General features: G+C 45.9%; 1 protein-coding gene across 1 annotated transcript in view; it reads right to left on the bottom strand.

Annotated features, from left to right (window-relative positions):
- CARS2 (cysteinyl-tRNA synthetase 2, mitochondrial) overlaps window positions 1–20349 on the bottom strand; it is a 131146-nt gene that overhangs the window by 15068 nt on the left and 95729 nt on the right. Inside the window, exons 10-13 of the mRNA XM_082246278.1 lie at window positions 9491–9557; window positions 4680–4818; window positions 1341–1464; window positions 679–777 (exon numbers count right to left, since the gene is read on the bottom strand). Coding sequence (XP_082102404.1) covers window positions 679–777; window positions 1341–1464; window positions 4680–4818; window positions 9491–9557 — 429 coding nt within the window. The remainder of the gene's footprint in view (window positions 1–678; window positions 778–1340; window positions 1465–4679; window positions 4819–9490; window positions 9558–20349) is intronic.

Below are 20349 nucleotides of genomic sequence, written 5' to 3'. Positions count from 1 at the left end.
GACAACAGGGAGGTTTCCCCGCCATCAGAATATAATGATCTCTGCCGGTAGCTAGAGCGGCCCGCAGTGATCAGACAAAAAATAAATAAAAAAACAGGCTGGTTGTACTAAATCTATCAATTGCCTGTAGTAAAATCAGCCTACCCATAGATGGGTCAAAATGCAGCGAGTTACTGCTGAACCAGACAAATTTTGATCTGTCTTTGGCCAGCTTTAGTAAATAAGCTGCTGACTTCATCAAAGTCATATAAATGCAAAAATCCATTTTTTTCCCTTTTCTTACACATAATTGGGCATTCTTTGCAAAGTGCACTAAGCTTAACCACATTCTCCAAGCCAAGTGAAAACACACTTTGAAAGTGAACATGAGCTACTCTTTTAGTAAATAAACCATTATTTTATCCATAAATGATTTTTATCTTAATAGTAGAATTTGTAAGTGCATTGAAAGTGTTTATTCCAAACATTTAATACATTTAACTGAAGAGGGTACATCTAATAACATTTGTCCAGAAAAAACGATGCATTTTTAAAAACGATCATTTACAGTACTATTTTATACAATGTAATAAGCAGACAGTACCAAGATAGTGTAGAGATATACATAACGAGAAAATATAATACATACAGTATGTGCACAGAACTTGATGCCTGTATGGACATCACAATGGGTGTTACCTGCTTTTGCTGCACAGAAATTCCCAATTGCTCCAGGAACTGCTCTATATAAGTCACCATAGCACCATAAACAAGGGGACTACGGGCATGCTGAACATCCTGCAAGGAACAGAAAGAAAAAATGTACTTTTATAATATTACAGGACACCCGAACCAACATAAAGAACTATAAAAAAAAAAAAAAAAAAGAAAGAAGCAGTCTCATTATATTCGCTTATAAAGCTAAGCCTGGTATTTTATCAGGTATCAGGTCCTTTCTGTGTCTTAAAGGGCTCAGTGTCAGATTTTACATATCTAAAATATAACAGAATAAAATGATTCATTATTAAAGTTTGAAAGATACATATCATTAAATGTCATAAAGGCTGGACATGTCATCATACCTCTCAAAGCCTATTAATTTCTCAGTAAAGGATAGCTTATGTAAACTGTTTAAAGTTTTATGCATATGAAATACAATTAAGCTAGTCTTGCAACCCTTTATATGTAGTAACATTTTGAGATACATATATATAGCATAATATATTAAAAAATAAACAAAATTATATCAAAATATGTACTTCAACTAAGCAGACGGGAAGATGGTTTTAGAGCTAAAGGGCTAACCTTAAGTCTGCTGCCATGGACAGCAGCCATCTTTAGATTATATGCTGATGGGTTACCTTGGAAACAGTCTTAAGCTGTCGGTTACCATGGTGAATGAGGTCCATAACGGCATCAACAGCTCGCAGGGTGTCAAAGTCATCTGCAAGTGCTGCCTTAACATTCACTTTGGTTTCATTCAAGCTTTAAACAATGAAAGAAAAACATTTGCAGTGAGCAGAGCATGGCTTAGCGTAACACAGTATTAAGATTGTCACGTGGATTATAGGCATAAAACGGCAAATCAGTATATTCCACACACACTGTTGTGAAAGGGGAAGTAAAATATACAGACAATAGGCAGAAAAATGTTCCATTGTGATGTGCCCACAGATAAAGGACTAAAACACAAGTCCTGGATAAGTTAGATCAGTTTATTTCAATGGCTGGGTCCCCCAAAACAGTAATAACTAGTGCAACAAGGGCTGAATATTATAGTGAGAGCAGAGGGAGGCATATAAGATTTTAAGCTCATTGTATTTAAAGCTTTTAAGCCATATCCATTCTGAAGGCACTGTAGGCATTATATAGGAATGGTGAACATATTAAAGAGCAATGCATTAATACAGAAAAAAAAAGGTATAATGATCTTTTCTATGTATGTATAAATCATCCCAATGCAGAAATTGTTTACTTGTTTTTATGAATAAAATGGTTACCCAGAATTGTTTCTTAAAGCTAAACTCCAGGCAATGCAATCACCATATAAGCCATCTTATGTTAATCACTGGTTTTTAGAACTATTCTAATTGTCCAACAATCCATCCATTACCTCTGCTTAGCCTTCCTGCTGTTCCATTCCTTCATAGGCATATAAAGTAGAAGCCTGGTTTAATTTTGAGGGCTCTCTGTGATTATAGCATGCATTGCAAAGTGCTAGGGACTGTCTCTCTGTATTAATGTAATGGCACTGGTGCCTGGGAATTGGTCATATCCAGAGCCACATTATGCCTGGAGCAGCCTTCTAAAGCCTCATGCCATGGCTAAATTATGTGCCATTTTGAGAGCAAAGTTTTGACACTTCCAGATAGTGTCAGAGCTTGCCATTCAGCCCCAACCCACACATACCTATTGGACCATTACTATGTAGGGTTGCCACCTGTCTGAGATTCACCCAGATAGTCTGGGTTTTAGCCCATCTGAAACCCGGGTCCATAATAAGGGAGTGCTCAGAGCTCTGGGTCGTCCCAGGCAGTAGTATGGTGCTTGATAACTCACACAAACCCCTAATAAAACTTCAGGGGGCACTGTGCTGGCCTGTGTGTGTGAGGCCTCCTTGCCCCACTCTTCCCCCTCAGTCCCAACTGTGTGTCAGCCCCATTAACCCGTCTATACCCGGGCTGGACTCGCTGCCTATGTTGACCCAGCTCTCTCCTGCATCAGGGCACATATGAGCGAGATCGCTGACAGTCCACGATAGCACTGCTCGTACTCATCAGGAGGCCGAGCTACAACATGATGAGTGAGGGCTCACACTAGGTCTCAGCTATTGTGTGTGTGTGTGGGGGGGGGGGGGGGAGAATGACATGGGATGGAGGTGCTTGTGGAAGGCAGCTTAACCAGCAGGCTTGACTGTGCCTGAAAGCAGCACCTGTGTAATGTGTGAGCTGTGTACAAAGAGGGCTGCCTGACATATTGATATATCTATCACAGGGCTGGTCTTCTGGTGTCATCAGCATATGGAAGGACTCTATCCAGACCTGGGGGACAGACTGACCTGGAGGGGGGTGGGTCAAATCAGAGAGCAAAACAGACCTGGGGCGGTCATACTGGAATGACCTGGGGGGGGGGGGGCGTCATACTGGGGGGGGCAGAATGACCTGTGGGGGGGGGGGTCATACTGGGGGGCAGAATGATCTGGGGGGGGGTCATACTGGGGGGGCAGAATGACCTGGGGGGGCATACTGGTGGGGCAGAATGAATAGGAGGGGTCATACTGGAGGGCAGAATGACCAGGAGGGTCATACTGGAGGGCAGCATGACCGAGGGGGGTCATACTGGGGGGCAGAATGACTAGGGGGGTCATACTGGGGGGGTCATACTGGGGGGGCAGAATGACCGGGGGGTCATACTGGGAGGAAAAATGACCAGGGGGTCATACTGGGGGGCAGAATGACCAGGAGGGTCATAATGGGGGTGCAGAATGACCAGGGGGGTCATAATGGGGGTGCAGAATGACCGAGGGGGTCAAAATGTTCATTGTCTCCACAGTTGCTGTTTGCTAGCAGTCTTCGGCTATAATAATGAAGTTCTTTATTAAGGTTGGCTCAGACAAAGTGTTAACTCTCTGACTATTTTCAGTGTTTTCAAAATCATGTGTAATATTTTTTTTTTTTTTTTTAAATGATTGTCCTAAGGTTTATATATACACAGGTCTGTGAGATACTTACGTGTTGTGTTGCACAGCAATCTAAGCATATTTTATGGGTACGTGAACACTTTTGTTTTATTTGTTTAACCATGGCCCTTTATGCCACTCCCATTGGTAACACAATTTGGCCACACCCACTGTCCGGTGTGCCATGCTATGCATGCTGCATTTCTACTCTCTTTAGGGCGCCCAAAGGTGTCCCAGGCCTTTTACAATCCTATAGCATATACTAAAAGAAAATGCGCTGCTAAAGTGTTTGGCTTAAAGAAAAGTTTGGCAACCCTATAAGTATTATAGGCTGCCTCAGTAACCAATAGAAATGTGCATGAAGGTCCAGAAAAGCTTTAGGCTATTCCAAAGCGGTATGTGTCAGAACAGCCCTCCATTTATCTCTAACAGGAGGGTTTAAAAGGCTGCTGCAGTCTCTAGGTGCCTGTACTTTAAACCTACAACAGGTATGCCCGCCTCCCCACACATATTCAGTATCTCACAAAAGTGAGTACACCCCTCACATTTTTGTAAATATATTATATCTTTTCATGTGACAACAAGAAATTACACTTTGCTGGTACAAAACATTGAATCCATGCTTGCCCACGTACAGTATATATGTACTGCACACATTTTACTAGCACCAATAAAAAATGTATATATTGCCAAAAAGCATGTTCAAGCACAGAATGAAATCTCTAAATCACAATATTGAGCATTATTGTAAATCCACTACAAAATATACAGCTCTATCAGTGTTCAAGGTCATGCACCATTCATCCAAGAAGCACATTCGGCTCAAATCACTAAACTTGACACAAGCATAATGCACTCTATTTTGAGCCATGTGACTGTAATAAATGTCATAAAAGTCAACTGAAGATAACTGTCACATATTTTGAAAATAAGTATCCTTACCCTGGTGTGCTACCATTGTGAATGGATTTCATAATATGGTACATTTTTCATAGGAGTTCAAATGCTGGTCATATATTACCTGTGCCAGAGTATATCCTCCTGAATCGGCTGGCAAGTGAGCTGACCTTTTAGATATGCATTGGAATCATCAATAAATGATGAAATTATCTTAAGAATACTTCTTGCTTCAGTCATGGAATCTTGGCTGTACTCTACAGCTAAATATGTTAAACAATAAAACAAACATTTAATAATTTTCTGGCAATATAAAACTTATCAGATATCCCTGTTACACATCAGCTATCAGGTTTATTAAAAAAGGCCAACAGCATTATCCAAGTTTCCAATTTTTTTAAAGGATCTCAGTCTTTTTATTTTTTTTTTTTTTATGTACACCAGCCATTAAAGAAATACCAAGTTCTGGCATTGCCTACCTCCTGAAAATGGTAGCAGTCTGTCTGCAATCTGGCCCAGAAAAAAAAAAAAAAATCTGAGAAAAAAGTTTTTATACCTCATCTTTATGCCTATTGTAGGCTAGTGACTCAGAGGCATCTATGTAATAGTCAGGTAAATTTTCTCTTTCAGCAATGACTATCCATATAATTCTCCCATGGCTAGCATCCCGTTAACACATAATATGGCACAATTCCCCAATTCCAAGATCTACCCTATCAGAGAATTTTATAGACTTGAAAACAGAGTTACCATGATTGCAAGGCAAAATGTTTTATTAAGTAGAAGAAACAAGGGTTAGAACCATTCTCAGGTTTATACTGACAACAAAAAACTATTTACATCACTTTTATAGGTCTATACTGGTATCTTTGTCCCCAAAGCAGACACCCCTTAATATAGAAATTAGATGTTTTTTTACTGGATTGTGCAGCTAACCCCTGTGACTGTGGGTAGCTGCAGACACCACTGAACAGTCATTTTGTAAGGAAACACTGAGTTAAAGATTTTTAGCTTATCACTACACTCACCTCAAAGACAGAAGTATTAGGTCAGGTTCATACATGAGAATTGGATGCAGGTTTCCCTGCATCCAATTAGCGTGTCAGGAGAGTGTGACCGGCTCTCAATGGAGTCGGTTCACACAGCTCCAGGGTGACCGCACTCCACATTTTAAAAGGGTCCTGTGCGCCTTTTGGTTCCGATTAAGGTGTGAATTTAAGCAAAACAATCGGAACTGATTCGCGCCTGAATCCGTGAACAGGGAAGCACCAAATCCCATGCTGTGAGCTGCAGCCTCAGCATATGTGAACAGAGTCTTAAAAGGCAATTATACCCAAATGACATACCTTTTATAAACCAGTCTATGTAAATGTGACTTCCATGACATTTATGAAAAAAACAAACAAACAAAAAAAAAAACACATGTAATAAAATGATCAGCACAATAGATATTTGACACCAAAATGATATCCATCAATGCAATTTATCACTTTTACTGGATAATGGAAATTGGAGGCACTGAACGTTACACCAGGTAATCCTGCAAGTAATAGCATTTCCTGTTGCAGACTGACAATGCTAAACCACTGCCTCACAATTAGCAATGTTGTCAGCCTGTCGTCAAACTCCTGCAGTTGGTCATTGGGCTTCATATCGAATAGGCTTGACAGGCAACCCAACAACCAACTAAAGAAGGTTGTATGGCTGGCTGACAGTGCTTCTGCGAATTGTGAGCTTAGCATTGTCAACCTGCATCAGTAAATGCTTGAAGTGTGGTTACTTGCAGGAATAATCTGTAAGAAACTTCAAAACATTTCCAAAAATGATTTGTGTAAAGTGTATGTAAAACCTAACAATATACTTCTATTTGCTCCCTTTTGGTCTGTTAAATATACAATTGAAAGTGTTATGGTATATCTGTTGAATAAGCACAAAAATTGTATTTTTGGTGTACCTGCAATACAGGACACAAAACCGTTAATCTTGACCACTTGATCTGCTTTTTCCTGAGCTGCTCTGCTTTTCGTCCCTCCTTGATGAAGAACGTATGCCACAGCACAAGGTATTTACCATCTTCCCCAGTACTTTCATAAATGTCCAAATTGAGTGACTTTCGAACGACCTCAGGGATTCCATCTGGGCTCAAAAAGACAGGCATTCCTCCTGTGGAAGCCATACCTTCTCCTGAACCACAGAGGATTGAGGATTCAGCCTAGGTTCTCCAGGCCCTGAGTTAGAACCAAAGCCAACTTCTAAAGTTTTAGTCCTCTGAACCTCTGTAGGATTTGTACCTTCTGCTGGACATTTGTGGTCAGTTTCTGAGCCTATTGCTCTCTAAAGTCTGGTACACACTAGGAGTTTTTTTCCATTCAACCTAGTGGGTTGAACGAAAAGAAACGGTCAGCTCCAGTCAAAGCCACTGTACAAACGATCCAATGTTAGTACAGTGATCTCCCCTACAGAGCTGTTGCGTTCAGACAGGGCACGGGCGTCCCCCCCTCCACCAAAACACTCCGATCAGTGGTGATTGGGAATCGGTGGGCTGCTCATTTTCCAGCATGCTCGTCTGACAAAAGCCAGCTAAATGGCCGGCTTCTGTTGGATTGGCTGGCATACAAATGGGCCAAATGTCGCCTGGTTTCTGATGTCACCCAGTCATATAGGGCTTTAGAATAAGGTCATCCAGGTATCCCACAATGGGGTTTTCCCAAAGTTCTCAAAATACCTAGAACCAGAGCCAACACCTTGGTAAACACACTGGAGCCTTAGCCAGGTATACTATGAAATGTAGAAACCAGTGGTGATGCTGTAAAACTGAGATATGCAGACAGGCATCCTTGATGGCCACTAACACTAGGCAGTCTCCCTGATAAAGTGAAGCAATTACTGACTGGGAGCACTCCAGACAGAATTTCTGTGCTTTCAGGAACAAGAGACCCAGAGGGCCTAGAATGGGCCAAAAGTCTCCATTTGGCTTGAGAATTGTAAACAAGTTGGAATAAAAGCCTTTCCTCTGTTGACTATGGTGCGATGACACCTTGGGACACCTACGTGGCCACAAAGTAAACTGCTTGTTTAAGTGAATCTAAAGATACTTTCAAGCATATAAAACATGGTGGGGGAAAGCAGATAAACTCCAGCTTGTAGCCTCTAAACACTACACTGCAAACCTACTTGTCTGTAACTTCCCTGGTTTAGACAGCCACAAAGACCCACAGACATTTTCCCCTCCACTCACGCAAGTTGGTGCCCCTTCACTGATAGGAGAATTTGCCTCCAAAACCAAAAGGACTTAGGGGTCCAGTTATTTTTACGGAACTGGGACATGAGCTTTTGCTTAGAGACCCAAGTTGGTTGTTTATGAAAGGACCGTTTCTTGGACTTTGAAGGTGTCACTTGTTTCCAGCTTTTCACTCATCTTTTTTTTAAGGGGTAAGCGTATGCTTTTGCTTGAAGTCACCTCCTGAATATAGGCATTCAAGGATGTTCCAAACAAGCATTTGCCCTCAAAGGGCAACCAACCACTCAACTGAATTCTTCCAGAGAAGTTCCACCAACCAACATTTGAGCCATAGGACCCTTCTTATGTAGGCCAACATAGTGCCCACCCATGAAACCTGCTTTATGGAGTTTTCCAAGGTATCCACAAAGCAATTCATAAATCTTAGGGTTCTTGAAAAGTCTTACAGAAGCTGCCAAATGACAGGGTCCTCCTGATCTGATTTCTTGGACTGAGAACATGCTTCGCTCAAACTTCAAGGGCTTGACAAACTCCCACTACAGCCACAGCAGGCTGCAGAGCTGCTCCCACCAGAGAGAAGGATGCCTTAAAGAGGGCCCCTAATCACCTAACAGGGACCTCATCCAGTGGGACCATCAGGATCCTAGCCATAGGGTGTAGAGTTTTAGATAAGAAATACCCAGGTTAACTGCCAGAGAATACAATTTTTTGTACAATCCTTTCTCCATGGGGTACTGGAGAGCAGATTGCTTTGGTGGCGAAAGCATCTTCTATGCCAGGACCCAAATCCAGTGACTTTTGGGGAAGAAAATTCTGGTAGTGGTAACTTATAGTTAGTGCATATCACATCCGCTAGGAAGCCCACTATGGTCTCCTGTGTCTGAGGCAGACCTGGACCCTAAGATTTCTCCTGTGAAGACTCATCCACTGAGAATTTTTGATCCTCAAACTTCCAATTTTCCTCATTTAGAGGAATTTCCTCTGACACCATATCCACCCTAAATAAAAGAGGAGGGAAAGGAGAGTGCCCACTTTTGCATTCCAGGTGTTCCAGAAAATGCAGTTAGAACCCTTGAGAGCTGGCCCTGCAATGCAGATAGGACTTCCAGGTATTCCTCCCTTAACACAAGGGAAGTGGAGTACTGTTCTCCTGAGACAGTTAAGTTATTAGATAAAGGCAGGGATTGGGATCTAGTCTAACTCTTTGGGGAACCATTTGCAGGTTGAACCTTGCCAGGGGGACCTCTCTACCTGAAAATGATTTTTTCAGGTAGGCTCATCACATTGTCCTTCTCTTCACCTCCCTGCCTGTGCGAGGGCAGTGCTTACTGAGGATTAATATGGCCTATGTGTCCCAGAGGGAAATGGCCACTTAGCCGAAAAGAGTGTTGACCTAAGCCAGAACACCTTACGTGGCAGTCATTTGCTGTGCCCATATAGGTAATATAAAAGGCAGGATGGTGCTGAAGAAAGGTCTGTTTTCTTTGTAATCTATCAGAAATAAAGTAGGCAGGCTTGACACCAAGTGCTTAGGAATTCAAAGCTGTGTTGCTCTGCCAAATTGAAAGGCAGGAGCACAATATATTTCTGGCACATCAACATTTTTCTGTACTTGCAGTGTGCTTAAAAGGGATAAAGCGTAGGGAAGTGTGCATGTATTGCAGAGAAATTATGAATCGCATCAACACCATTACCTGATTTATATTTAGATCGTAAGCAAAACATTCGGAACTCTTCTGCTGAATAAGTCTTTAGGTAATCCTGAAAAGTAAACAGAAGATTTTGCAATCATTTTGTTCTTGAAGGAAAACTCCAGCTTTAAAGAATCTATAGCTTTTAAAGGCAAAACATGCTATATCTCTAATTGTAACCTTTTAACAATTGTATATCTTTGAAGTTGGGAGGGCTGCTTATAAGACTTCCTAAACCACAGACCCATAAGAAACGTTTGTCAGTGTCTGTCCTGCTTTAGGATAACTGGGAGTCGGGGGAGGAATGCTGTGTCTGTACCCTCCCCTTCACCTTTATATTAGCAAGATTGATGCATGAAACACAAGAAGCAAAGTCCCCATCCTTTAAGTATTTCATGATTTCCAACTCAGGCATTATATAGAATGTCTTATATCAGCCCTCTTTCTTTACTTCGAACATAATAGTCACTATGTTCCACCCTTGGGATTGATATCTTCAATACCTGCTCTTTCCCAAAATCCCAACAACAAAGCTCCAAGCAAATATTTACTACTGCGTGTTAATACTCTATCATTGAGTTTTACAGTCATGTAGTAGTGAACAAGCTCTGCAGTCAGGTTAAGACGTACATAATCCATAGATATTGTCAAGCCTCCCCCACTACCGCTCCTAGTAAAGCTTTAAACTCCCACTCCCTGAATCAAGCCTCTCTCCCTTTACCCAATGACCTTAAACCATACTGTAAAGAAGGACTAAAAGGAAGATTGTAATCTCACAGATTAGAAATCTGCAATGCATAATCACTTCTAAAGAAGATTTTGGGTGAAAGCTTGGTAATCATTCTAATAAGATTAGTTTCACAAATTTTCACCTAAAAAAATTGAAGTTCTCTCCAAGCAATCGTAAAAAAAACAAAATAGGATTGTTGATCAATTATTCTTCTTTTCTTTCAAGCCTGTAGATGAAAAGTAATTGCGAACACTTTTTGTGTAACTGTTACTTGACTTCTATTCTCTTGTGTAGCAGCTTTCATAAAAACTAAAATCGAAAGAAAGCAACCAATTTGTTTCAGTAGCATGACTGAGCAGCTATAGTAGTAAACTTAAAGGGGTTGTAAGGGCAGTGCTCACAATCACTGGCAGCCCCTCTGCTAGGATAACATGTACTATACAGTGTATGTCATTTTTTTAAATTCTTCTTCTAAATACTTTATTTCTTCTCGCCGATCAGCGGTCACGTGACCGCCCGTCGATCTTTTCCTTCGATTTATGTACTACAGAGGGAGGGGCCGAGATCTCCTCTGACAATTGCGGGGCGGTCATGTGACCACTGATCAGCGAGGAGAAAATGGGATTTTTGACTTACCGTAAAATCCATTTCTCTGACGTTCATTGACAGACACAGCTCCTGATATTCATAACCATTGGGTTATACTGCCCCCTACAGAAGTAGGACACTAGGCAGAAAATAATTCTGGCTACACCCACGGGCAGTTCCAGGGGGTATTTATACTCCCTCGCTCTGCTATAGTCACTCAGTTTTGTTACAAGCAGTGTCAGGAGAATTAGAACTCCACAGAGGGGTGGGTACTGTGTCCGCCAATGAACATCAGCGAAATGGATTTTACGGCAAGTCAAAAATCCCTATTTCTCTTTCTTTCATTGATGGACACAGCTCCTGATATTCATACCCATTGGGACGTCCCAAAGCCTTTTTAAACATGAGAGGTGGGAACAACAAAAAAATTCCCAAGGCTAAACATTAGCCAACCAGGCAAGTGGAGCTCAACCGAACAACTGGAGCCCACCTGAAAAAACCGAATTTTTGTAAAATCTTACCTGTAAAATTCCTTTCTCTGAGTCCTCCGACAGTCGCCGCCTCTTCATATTCGTCACAATGGGGTATTAGACTTTGCTCCGAAGGAGTAGCTAGGCAACAGAATATGTTAACATTAAAGCTTTTAACATATCCCACCCTCAAGGGGTGGTCCCCTCAGTCAATACCCTCCTACTTCCTGCAACCATATCTCAGTTTCAGTGGAATAGCAGTAGAGTATATAACCAAAACCCCAAAAGAGGGGCGGGGGCGGCGACTATCGGAGGACTCAGAGAAAGGAATTTTACAGGCAAGATTTTACAAAAATTCCGTTTTCTCTTACGTCCTCCGACAGTCGCCGCCTCTTCATATTCGTCACAATGGGGACGTCCCAAAGCAGTGCAAACATGAGGGGTGGGAAACGCATCCGCGCCGTAAGGCAACGCAGTCTCCGCATCAAACAAAGGAACCTTACCAAAGGAAGGAAACCAGCTGGGCAAAAGGAAAAAACTTGCTCAACAGGAGCAACAACCCAGGAAAAACAAATAACCAGGGGATAAAAGACATATCCCAACAGCCAGGGATCCCAACAGGTGATCCTAGGGAACAGCCGCAATAAGAACCTTGCGGCCAAAGGAAGCATCCGCCGATGCCTGAACATCTACCTTGTAGAATTTTGTGAAAGTGTGTACGGTCGACCAGGTCGCTGCCTTACACACCTGGGCTACAGAAGCCCCATGACGACAGGCCCAAGACATACTCAGAGATCTAGTAGAGTGCGCCTTCACAGGCACAGGGGAACCTTCCCCTGCAAAGCATAGACCTGTTCAATGGTCTGCCTGATCCATTTGGCGATGGTAGAGGCCGACGCCGCCATGCCCTTCCGAGGACCCTCTGGAAGAACAAACAAGGAATCCGTCTTTCGAAAAGACTCAGTCGATTTAAGGTAAACCCTTATCGCCCGAACAACATCCAAAGAATGTAGTCTCACCTCTTTCGGATGTTTAGGCTTCGCGCACAGCGAAGGCAAGACAATATCCTCATTGAGATGGAATTCCGAAACTCGCTTCGGAAGAAAAGAAGAAGGATTAGGTCGCAAGACCACCTTATCCAAGTGAATAACCAGATACGGAGACTTGCAGGACAAAGCCGCCAGCTCCGACACTCTGCGAGCCGAAGTGATCGCAACCAAAAAGGCGACCTTTTTGGACAACATAGACAACGAGATCTCCCTGATCTGTTCAAAAGGAGCACGTTGTAACACAGATAGAATTCAAGTCCCAAGGGGGCAGAGGATCCCTCCTAAGAGGAACCAGATGCCGCACTCCCTGAACAAAAGTGCCAACCAAGGAGTTGGAAGCCACGGGACGTTGAAAAAGAACGGCCAGCGCAGACACCTGACCCTTTATCGTAGCCAGCGCCAAACGCTGATCGACACCTGTTTGAAGGAAGGACAACACTCGGGAAACCGAGTACGTGCGGGGTGAAAACCCCCTGGACTCACACCAGGCAAAATAGGCCTTCCAAGTACGGTAGTAAACCTTCCCCGAGGAAGACTTCCTCGCGTTGATCAAGGTATGAACGACCTCAGGGGAGAGACCCCTCTCCTTCAGGACCTCGGTCTCAACAGCCAGGCCGTCAAAGCCAGCGACTGTAAAGCAGGATGGTATATCGGCCCTTGAGACAGGAGATCGTCTCGAAGAGGCAGACGCCACGGGGCGTCGACCGCCAGATTCACGAGGTCTGCGTACCAGGACCGGCGTGACCAATCCGGCGCCACAAGAATCACCGTGCTGCGTTCCGAGTGTAACCTGCGAAGGAACCTGGACAGCAACTGAAGCGGTGGAAACGCGTACATCAGCTTGTACTGATGCCACGGGGCCACTAACGCGTCCGACGCGTCTGCCCGAGGGTCGCGCGTCCTTGCCACGAACCTTCTCACCTTGTTGTTGAGACGAGACGCGAACAGGTCCACATCTGGAAGACCCCACTTCGCGCACAACATCTGGAAGACAGCCGGGTGGAGAGACCATTCCCCCTGATCCAGGGTCTGGCGACTCAGATAGTCCGCCTGCCAGTTCTCCACCCCGGAATGTGAACCGCCGTTATCGCCGGGACATGAGTCTCGGCCCAGGACAGAATGTCGGCCACTTCTCGGGCCGCTCGGGCACTCCTGATGCCCCCTTGGTGGTTGATGTAGGCCACCGCCGTGGCATTGTCCGTCTGCACCCGAACCGGGCAGCCCTGCAGCCGGTCCGTCCAACGATGAAGACAGAGATTTATCGCACGCAATTCCAGAATGTTGATCGGAAGGGAGGACTCCCCCTCCGACCAAGTTCCCTGGGCGGACAGAACGCCCAGAACACCACCCCAGCCCGACAGGCTGGCATCCGTGGTGATCACCGTCCACGAGATAGGACGAAAAGACTTGCCCCCCGACACCATCGGGGACTGGAGCCACCACAGAAGGTCCCTTCTGGTGCGATGGCCCAACGAGATTTGAAGATCCAGAGATTGAGGTCGCCCGTCCCACCCGGACAGGATCTCCGCTTGGAGACCCCGCGTGTGAAACTGGGCGAAGGGAATCGCCTCGAAGGCCGAGACCATCAATCCCAGACATCTCATGCACGTCCGCAGAGACGAGTGCGGAAAGTCCCTGAGGGACCTGACTTCCACCTGAAGAGTTCCGAGTTTGTCTTCCGGCAGGAAGACCTTCGCCTGAACCGAGTCCAGGATCATTCCCAGGTAGGGAAGACGAACCGACGGACTCAGTGTCGACTTTGGAAAATTTATCATCCAACCAAACTCCTGCAGAGTTTGCAGCGTGACAGACAGGTCCTTCTCCAGACCCTGGCTGGTCGCAGACCGAACCAGAATGTCGTCCAGATACCCCAGGACAGGGATGCCCTGGGCTCTCAATAATGCCAGAACCGGTGCAAGCACCTTGGTGAAAACCCGCGGAGCCGAGGCGAGACCAAAAGGTAACGCCACGAACTGGTAGTGATCCTCCGCAATGGCGAATCCAAGGTACCTCTGGTGACCCTCGAAAATGGGGATGTGAAGATACGCATCCTTCAAATCGATGGAGGCCATGAATTCCCCTGGAACCAGGGCAGCCACCACCGACCGCAGGGATTCCATGCGGAACTTGCGAACCCGCACAGAGCGGTTTAGAGCCTTCAAGTCCAGAATTGGACGAACCTTGCCCTCCTTCCTGGGCACGGTGAACAGATTGGAATAAAACCCCCGAAATCTGTCCCGATGAGGCACCGGAACCACCACTCCCTGAGCCCTCAGGTCTCGCACCGCCAGGTGCAGGTCCCGTAAACGCTCTGGAGACAGTTGAAGATTTGAGGGAAAAAATATGCTCTCCGGCCGAGAGAGAAACTCGATCTTGTAACCAGATCGAACGATCTCCTGAACCCACCTGTCCCGCACACGGGCCAACCAGGGTTGAAGAAAACCGAGCAAGCGTCCCCCCACCCCAAAACTGGGTGAGGGCGCCCCTTCAGGCCGCACTGTTATGGGCAGCGGGTCCGGACTGACCGGACTTCTGTTTACCAGACCAGGGCTTCTTTTGAGAGCCTTGTCCCTTGAACGGTTTGCCCTTGTAGTGCGACCGAAAGGCACGAAAGGACCCCTGAGGGGGCCGAAAATTAGCATGCTTCTTCCCAGAAGCCCCCTTAGCCTTGGGGAAATGGGGCAAGAGAGTGCTCTTACCCCCGGTTATCCCCTTAATCAACACATCCAAGGACTCCCCAAAAAAGGCGAGACCCATCATAAGGCAGATTGGCTAAGGTCTTACGCGAAGATTGGTCCACCGACCAACACTTCAACCAAACCAGGCGGCGAGACAACACCGCCACGCTGTGTACACGTGCAGCCAACGGGACTAAGTCCAAGTCCGCATCACACAGATACATGACACCCTGGTGAATTTGATCCACCATATCCAGGGTCGCCGGCGAGGCCGAATCGGCCACTAGGACGCGCCTAAGCATCTGCGTCCAACTTGCGACAGCCTGGGCCGCCATGAGAGAGGCAAACAGAGCTTTAAGCATAGAACCCGTAACAGAATAAGTATGACGGGCAAGAGACTCCATTCTTCTATCCGTGGCATCACGGAACACCGGGGAATCCTCTGCAGGAATCGCAGTGGATTTGTTCAAAACCGCAATTGCGTGATCCACCGGGGGTGGTACACACCACCGTTCATCAGTGGAAGGCGAAAAAGGATAACGCAGCTTGAACCTACTTGGCACAGCAAAAGGTTTGCGTAAATTGCGCCACTGTTCCTTAACAGCGCGCTGAAAATCATCATTGCAGGGAAAAACCTGCGGCGTCCTGCGTTTTCTCTGCGTCCCATAAGCCGCCAAGGCAGCGGGGGGACACACTTCATCCTGCAAACGCAGCGTTTGTTTTATGGAAGCAATCAAGTCATCCATGATTGCAAGCTCTTCAGGCGAGCCAGGGGGAGAATTATCAACCCCCTCAACCTCAGCCTCCACCTCGGACCCCACTAGATCCAGGGAGGAGCGGGACCCCGATAAGGAGACCCCCGCCATAACAGCCCCATCACCTTCACCCTCAGAATCAGAGCAAATAGAAACTCTGGGTCTTTTAGTAGATTGAGCAGCCACCAGCATCTGCACCTGAGCAGCAAGGCCGGCCACAATAGTGGCCAAATCCCCCCCTGGGGGGGAAACAGCGGTCCCCTGGCTTTCCACCAAGGTGGCAGGAAATTTGCCCTCCTGAGAATCCATTGCCCCAATATGATATGCCGGAGAATAAAGGGTTAACTGCCCCTTTAACAAGCGCGGCGAGCGCAGCCCACCGTACCACACACAAGCACAATGAGACCCCCACAGGGACAATAAACTGACACAGGCAATGGATAGCAAGAACAGAAGGATAAAACCTGAGGAGACCCTCGCCGCTGCTGCTGCCTCGATCGGTGTACCCAGGAGAAGAGGAAGTGATGAGACCAGGGCGCTCTATTAAAGCCTATGGGAGGCTACAAGAAAATGGCCGCCATGCATGTAGAACATGCGGCCGGAGCGAGTGCAGGCAAAATGGCGCCGTTTGTCGCCGAAACCGCCGCTCCTACAGTACAGTAATGCACATAACACCATCCATATATAAAAAACATGGCAGATCGCCGCAGCGATCGCTGTATTGTGCCCAAACATGCCACAAAACATGCCCCACAGCACACAGCTTCTCACACTGAACAAGGCTGACACAGACAGTGTCACACAGCTCCCCCCCCCCTTGCAGCCCGCAGCATGCAGCAGAGTGATAGGGAGACAAACAGTGTGAACAGAGGCAGGTTACACAGTCCCAGACTGACACCCCCCCAGACAGACAGGTCCCCACATAGATACACTTACCTCTCAATGGTGTGGGGGACCCGCACAGGCGAACAAGCCGCTGCACATGAGGCAGGGAGAGTCGCATACAAGACGCACAAAATGGGGGTTAAGAAACCGCACAGCGTCCAGTGAGGTAGCCACCTCACCAATCATCCCTGCACCGAACAGGGATGGGTCGTTCACTGTGCCAGGAGCGTTACCTGGCTGAACGCTCTATGGCAGGCTGGGAAGCCACCGATCCACGACCTGCGACCAGGGGGATCAGCCCGAGACCCAGCCCGCATGATCCTCTTCGTCAGAAGAAATAACTAATGCTGACAAAAAGAACAGCTAAGTAAAGAGAGAGAAAAAACAAAAAATCAAAAAAGAAGAAAGAGGCTGGGGCACAAAGCCCCAGCACAGAGAGAACCAGCTACTCCTGACAAGCTAGACATTGAAACTGAGATATGGTTGCAGGAAGTAGGAGGGTATTGACTGAGGGGACCACCCCTTGAGGGTGGGATATGTTAAAAGCTTTAATGTTAACATATTCTGTTGCCTAGCTACTCCTTCGGAGCAAAGTCTAATACCCCATTGTGACGAATATGAAGAGGCGGCGACTGTCGGAGGACGTAAGAGAAAACAACACACCTCACAGAGGAACAGATCCTCCTAAACAGCAGCCTGCAAAACCTTCTGGCCAAAAGAAGTATCCTCAGATGCCAACACATCCACTTTAAAAAAACTTTGTAAAAGTGTGCACCTGCGCCACTGACGCATGAGAGAAAACCCAGGAGGCACTAAAAACGCCCTAGTGGAGTACGCCTTGACAGGGAAAGAAGGGCCTGAACCACTGTCTGTCTGATCCATCTGGAAATGGTTGCAGAGGAAGTGGACAACCCTTTTCAAGGTCCATCCGTGTGCACAAATTGAGAGTCTGACTTCCTGAAAGATTCCATAGCTGCCAGGAACACCCTAATTGCCCGGAACACATCCAAGGCATGCAAGGCAATTTCCTTCGGATGTTTAGGCCTGGGCACAGGAAAGGCAACACAAGGTCTTCATTTAAATGAAAATCAGACACAACCTTTGGAAGGAACGACGGACAGGTGCGAATACCACCTTATCCCTGTGAATCACCAGGTAAGGTGAACGACAGGATAACTCCCTCAGTTCAGACACCCTGCGCGCAGATGTGATAGACACTAAAAAGGCCACCTTCTGGGACAGCATAAACAGGGGAATCTCCCGAATATTTTCAAAGGGAGGCTTCTGTAGAGCTGAAAGCACCAAATTAAGATCCCAAGGTGGCAAGCAGAGCCCGCACTTAAGGAACCAAATGTCAGACGCCCTGAAGAAAGGTACGCACCAGGGAGTGTGTGGCCAAAGGTCGATGGAAGGGGACCGCCAAAGCCGACACCTGGCCTTGATGGTACTCAAGGCTAATTTCTGTTCAATCCCCCGTTGAAGGAAGGTCAAGATCTGAGCCACCGAGGAGCGAGGAAGAACCCCGAGAGATGCACACCACACAATGTACGTCTTCCACGTACTATGGTAGATCTTCCTAGAGGTAGATTTCCTAGCTTTCAACAGTGTAGGAATCACTGACTCAGATAAACTCCTATCCTTCAGCACCTGGCGTTCAACAGCCAAGCCGTCAAAGCCAGCGACTGTAACGCAGGATGGCAAATCGGCCCTTGGGACAGCAGATCCTCCCTGAGAGGAAGCTGCGAAGGAACGTCGGCGACCAGCCGCACCAGATTGGCATACTAAGCCCGGCGAAGCCAGCCCAGAGCCACTAAGATGACCAGAATCCCTTCTGCCTCGATCCTGCATAGAAGTCTTGGCAGAAGCTTGAGAGAAGGGAAGGCGTAAATCAGATGATACTGACCCAATGGGGCCACCAGCACGTCTGTGGCATCCGCCAGAGGATTCCTAGAAAGAGCTACAAACCTCTGCACCTTTCTTCCGAGCTGAGACGCCAAAAGATCCACCTTGGGGGTGCCCCACCAGAGACACAGCTTATCACATCCCTGCCTGCAACCTGGATGCTCTCCTCTGTGGACCACTGCATTACTAAAACCACAGGTAATCTTTTGTTTACCCTTTGCTCAGCAGAATGTATTTTGGGGTGTAATTGGTATGTACATGCTGTGTTAGAAATATGAAGGGTCTTCAAAAATGCAATAGGTTGTCAGGAAATTAGATGTATAATTTATGCTCCTAGAATGTCTGAAGGTGACTACTTGGATGTTGGGCCTCTGTATGCGTCCAGGCTGTGAAAAAGTCTCACATATGTGGTATCGCCATGCTCAGGAGGAGTAGCAGAAAGTATTTTGGGGTGTCATTTTTGGTATGTACATGCTGTGTCTTAGAAATATCTTAAAAATTGACATTTTCTTTCCACATTTTCTGAAAACTTGTGGAAAAAATATTAAAAAAAAAAAAAAAAAAAGACATTATTCAAAAAACTCATCATAGAATATATGTTGGCATGTTAGCTTTCCAAAATGGGGTCATTTTAATGGTGTTTCCATTGTCCTGGTGCTCCAGGGCTTTCAAATGTGTGATAGGTAGGAATTGAATTAGATGTGTAATTTATGCTCCTAGAACACCTGGAGGTGCTACTTGAACGTTGGGCCTCTGTATGTGGCAAGGCTGTGAAAAAGTCTCACACATGTGGTATCGCCATAGTCAGGAGGAGCAGCAGAATGTATTTTGGGGTGTAACTGCAAGTATGCTTATGCTGTGAGAAATAACTTAATATGATAATTTTGTGCCAAAAAAATAAAATATATATATACGGAAAGTATTCAGACCCCCTTAAATTTTTCACTCTTTGTTATATTGCAGCCATTTGCTAAAATCATTTAGGTTCATTCTTCTTCCTCATGAATGTACACATAGCACCCCATACTGACAGAAAAACACAGAATTGTTGACATTGTTGCAGATTTATTAAAAAAGAAAAACTGAAATATCACATGGTCCTAAGTATTCAGATCCTTTGCTCAGTATTTAGTAGAAGCCCCCTTTTGATCTAATACAGCCAGGAGTCTTTTTGGGAAAGTCTTTCACACCTGGATTTGGGGATCCTCTGCCATTCCTCCTTGCAGATCCTCTCCAGTTCTGTCAGGTTGGATGGTAAACGTTGGTGGACAGCCATTTTTAGGTCTCTCCAGAGATGCTTAATTGGGTTTAAGTCAGGGCTCTGGCTGGGCCATTCAAGAACAGTCACGGAGTTGTTTTGAAGCCACTCCTTCGTTATTTTAGCTGTGTGCTTAGGGTCATTGTCTTGTTGAAAGATAAACCTTCAGCCCAGTCTGAGGTCCAGAGCACTCTGGAGAAGGTTTTTGTCCAGGATATCCCTGAACTTGGCCGCATTCATCTTTCCCTCGATTGCAACCAGTCGTCCTGTCCCTGCAGCTGAAAAACACCCCCACAGCATGATGCTGCCACCACCATGCTTCACTGTTGGGACTGTATTGGACAGGTGATGAGCAGTGCCTGGTTTTCTCCACACATACCGCTTAGAATTAAGGCCAAAAAGTTCTATTTTGGTCTCATCAGACCAGAGAATCTTATTTCTCACCATCTTGGAGTCCTTCAGGTGTTTTTTAGCAAACTCCATGCAGGCTTTCATGTGTCTTACACTGAGGAGAGGCTTCCGTCGGGCCACTCTGCCATAAAGCCCC

Source organism: Pelophylax lessonae (genome assembly GCF_965119305.1).
Source record: "Pelophylax lessonae genome assembly, chromosome: 2".
NCBI classification, from domain to species: Eukaryota; Metazoa; Chordata; class Amphibia; order Anura; family Ranidae; genus Pelophylax; species Pelophylax lessonae.
Note: the sequence above shows the minus strand (reverse complement) of the source record. Positions and strands in the feature narration are given on the sequence as shown.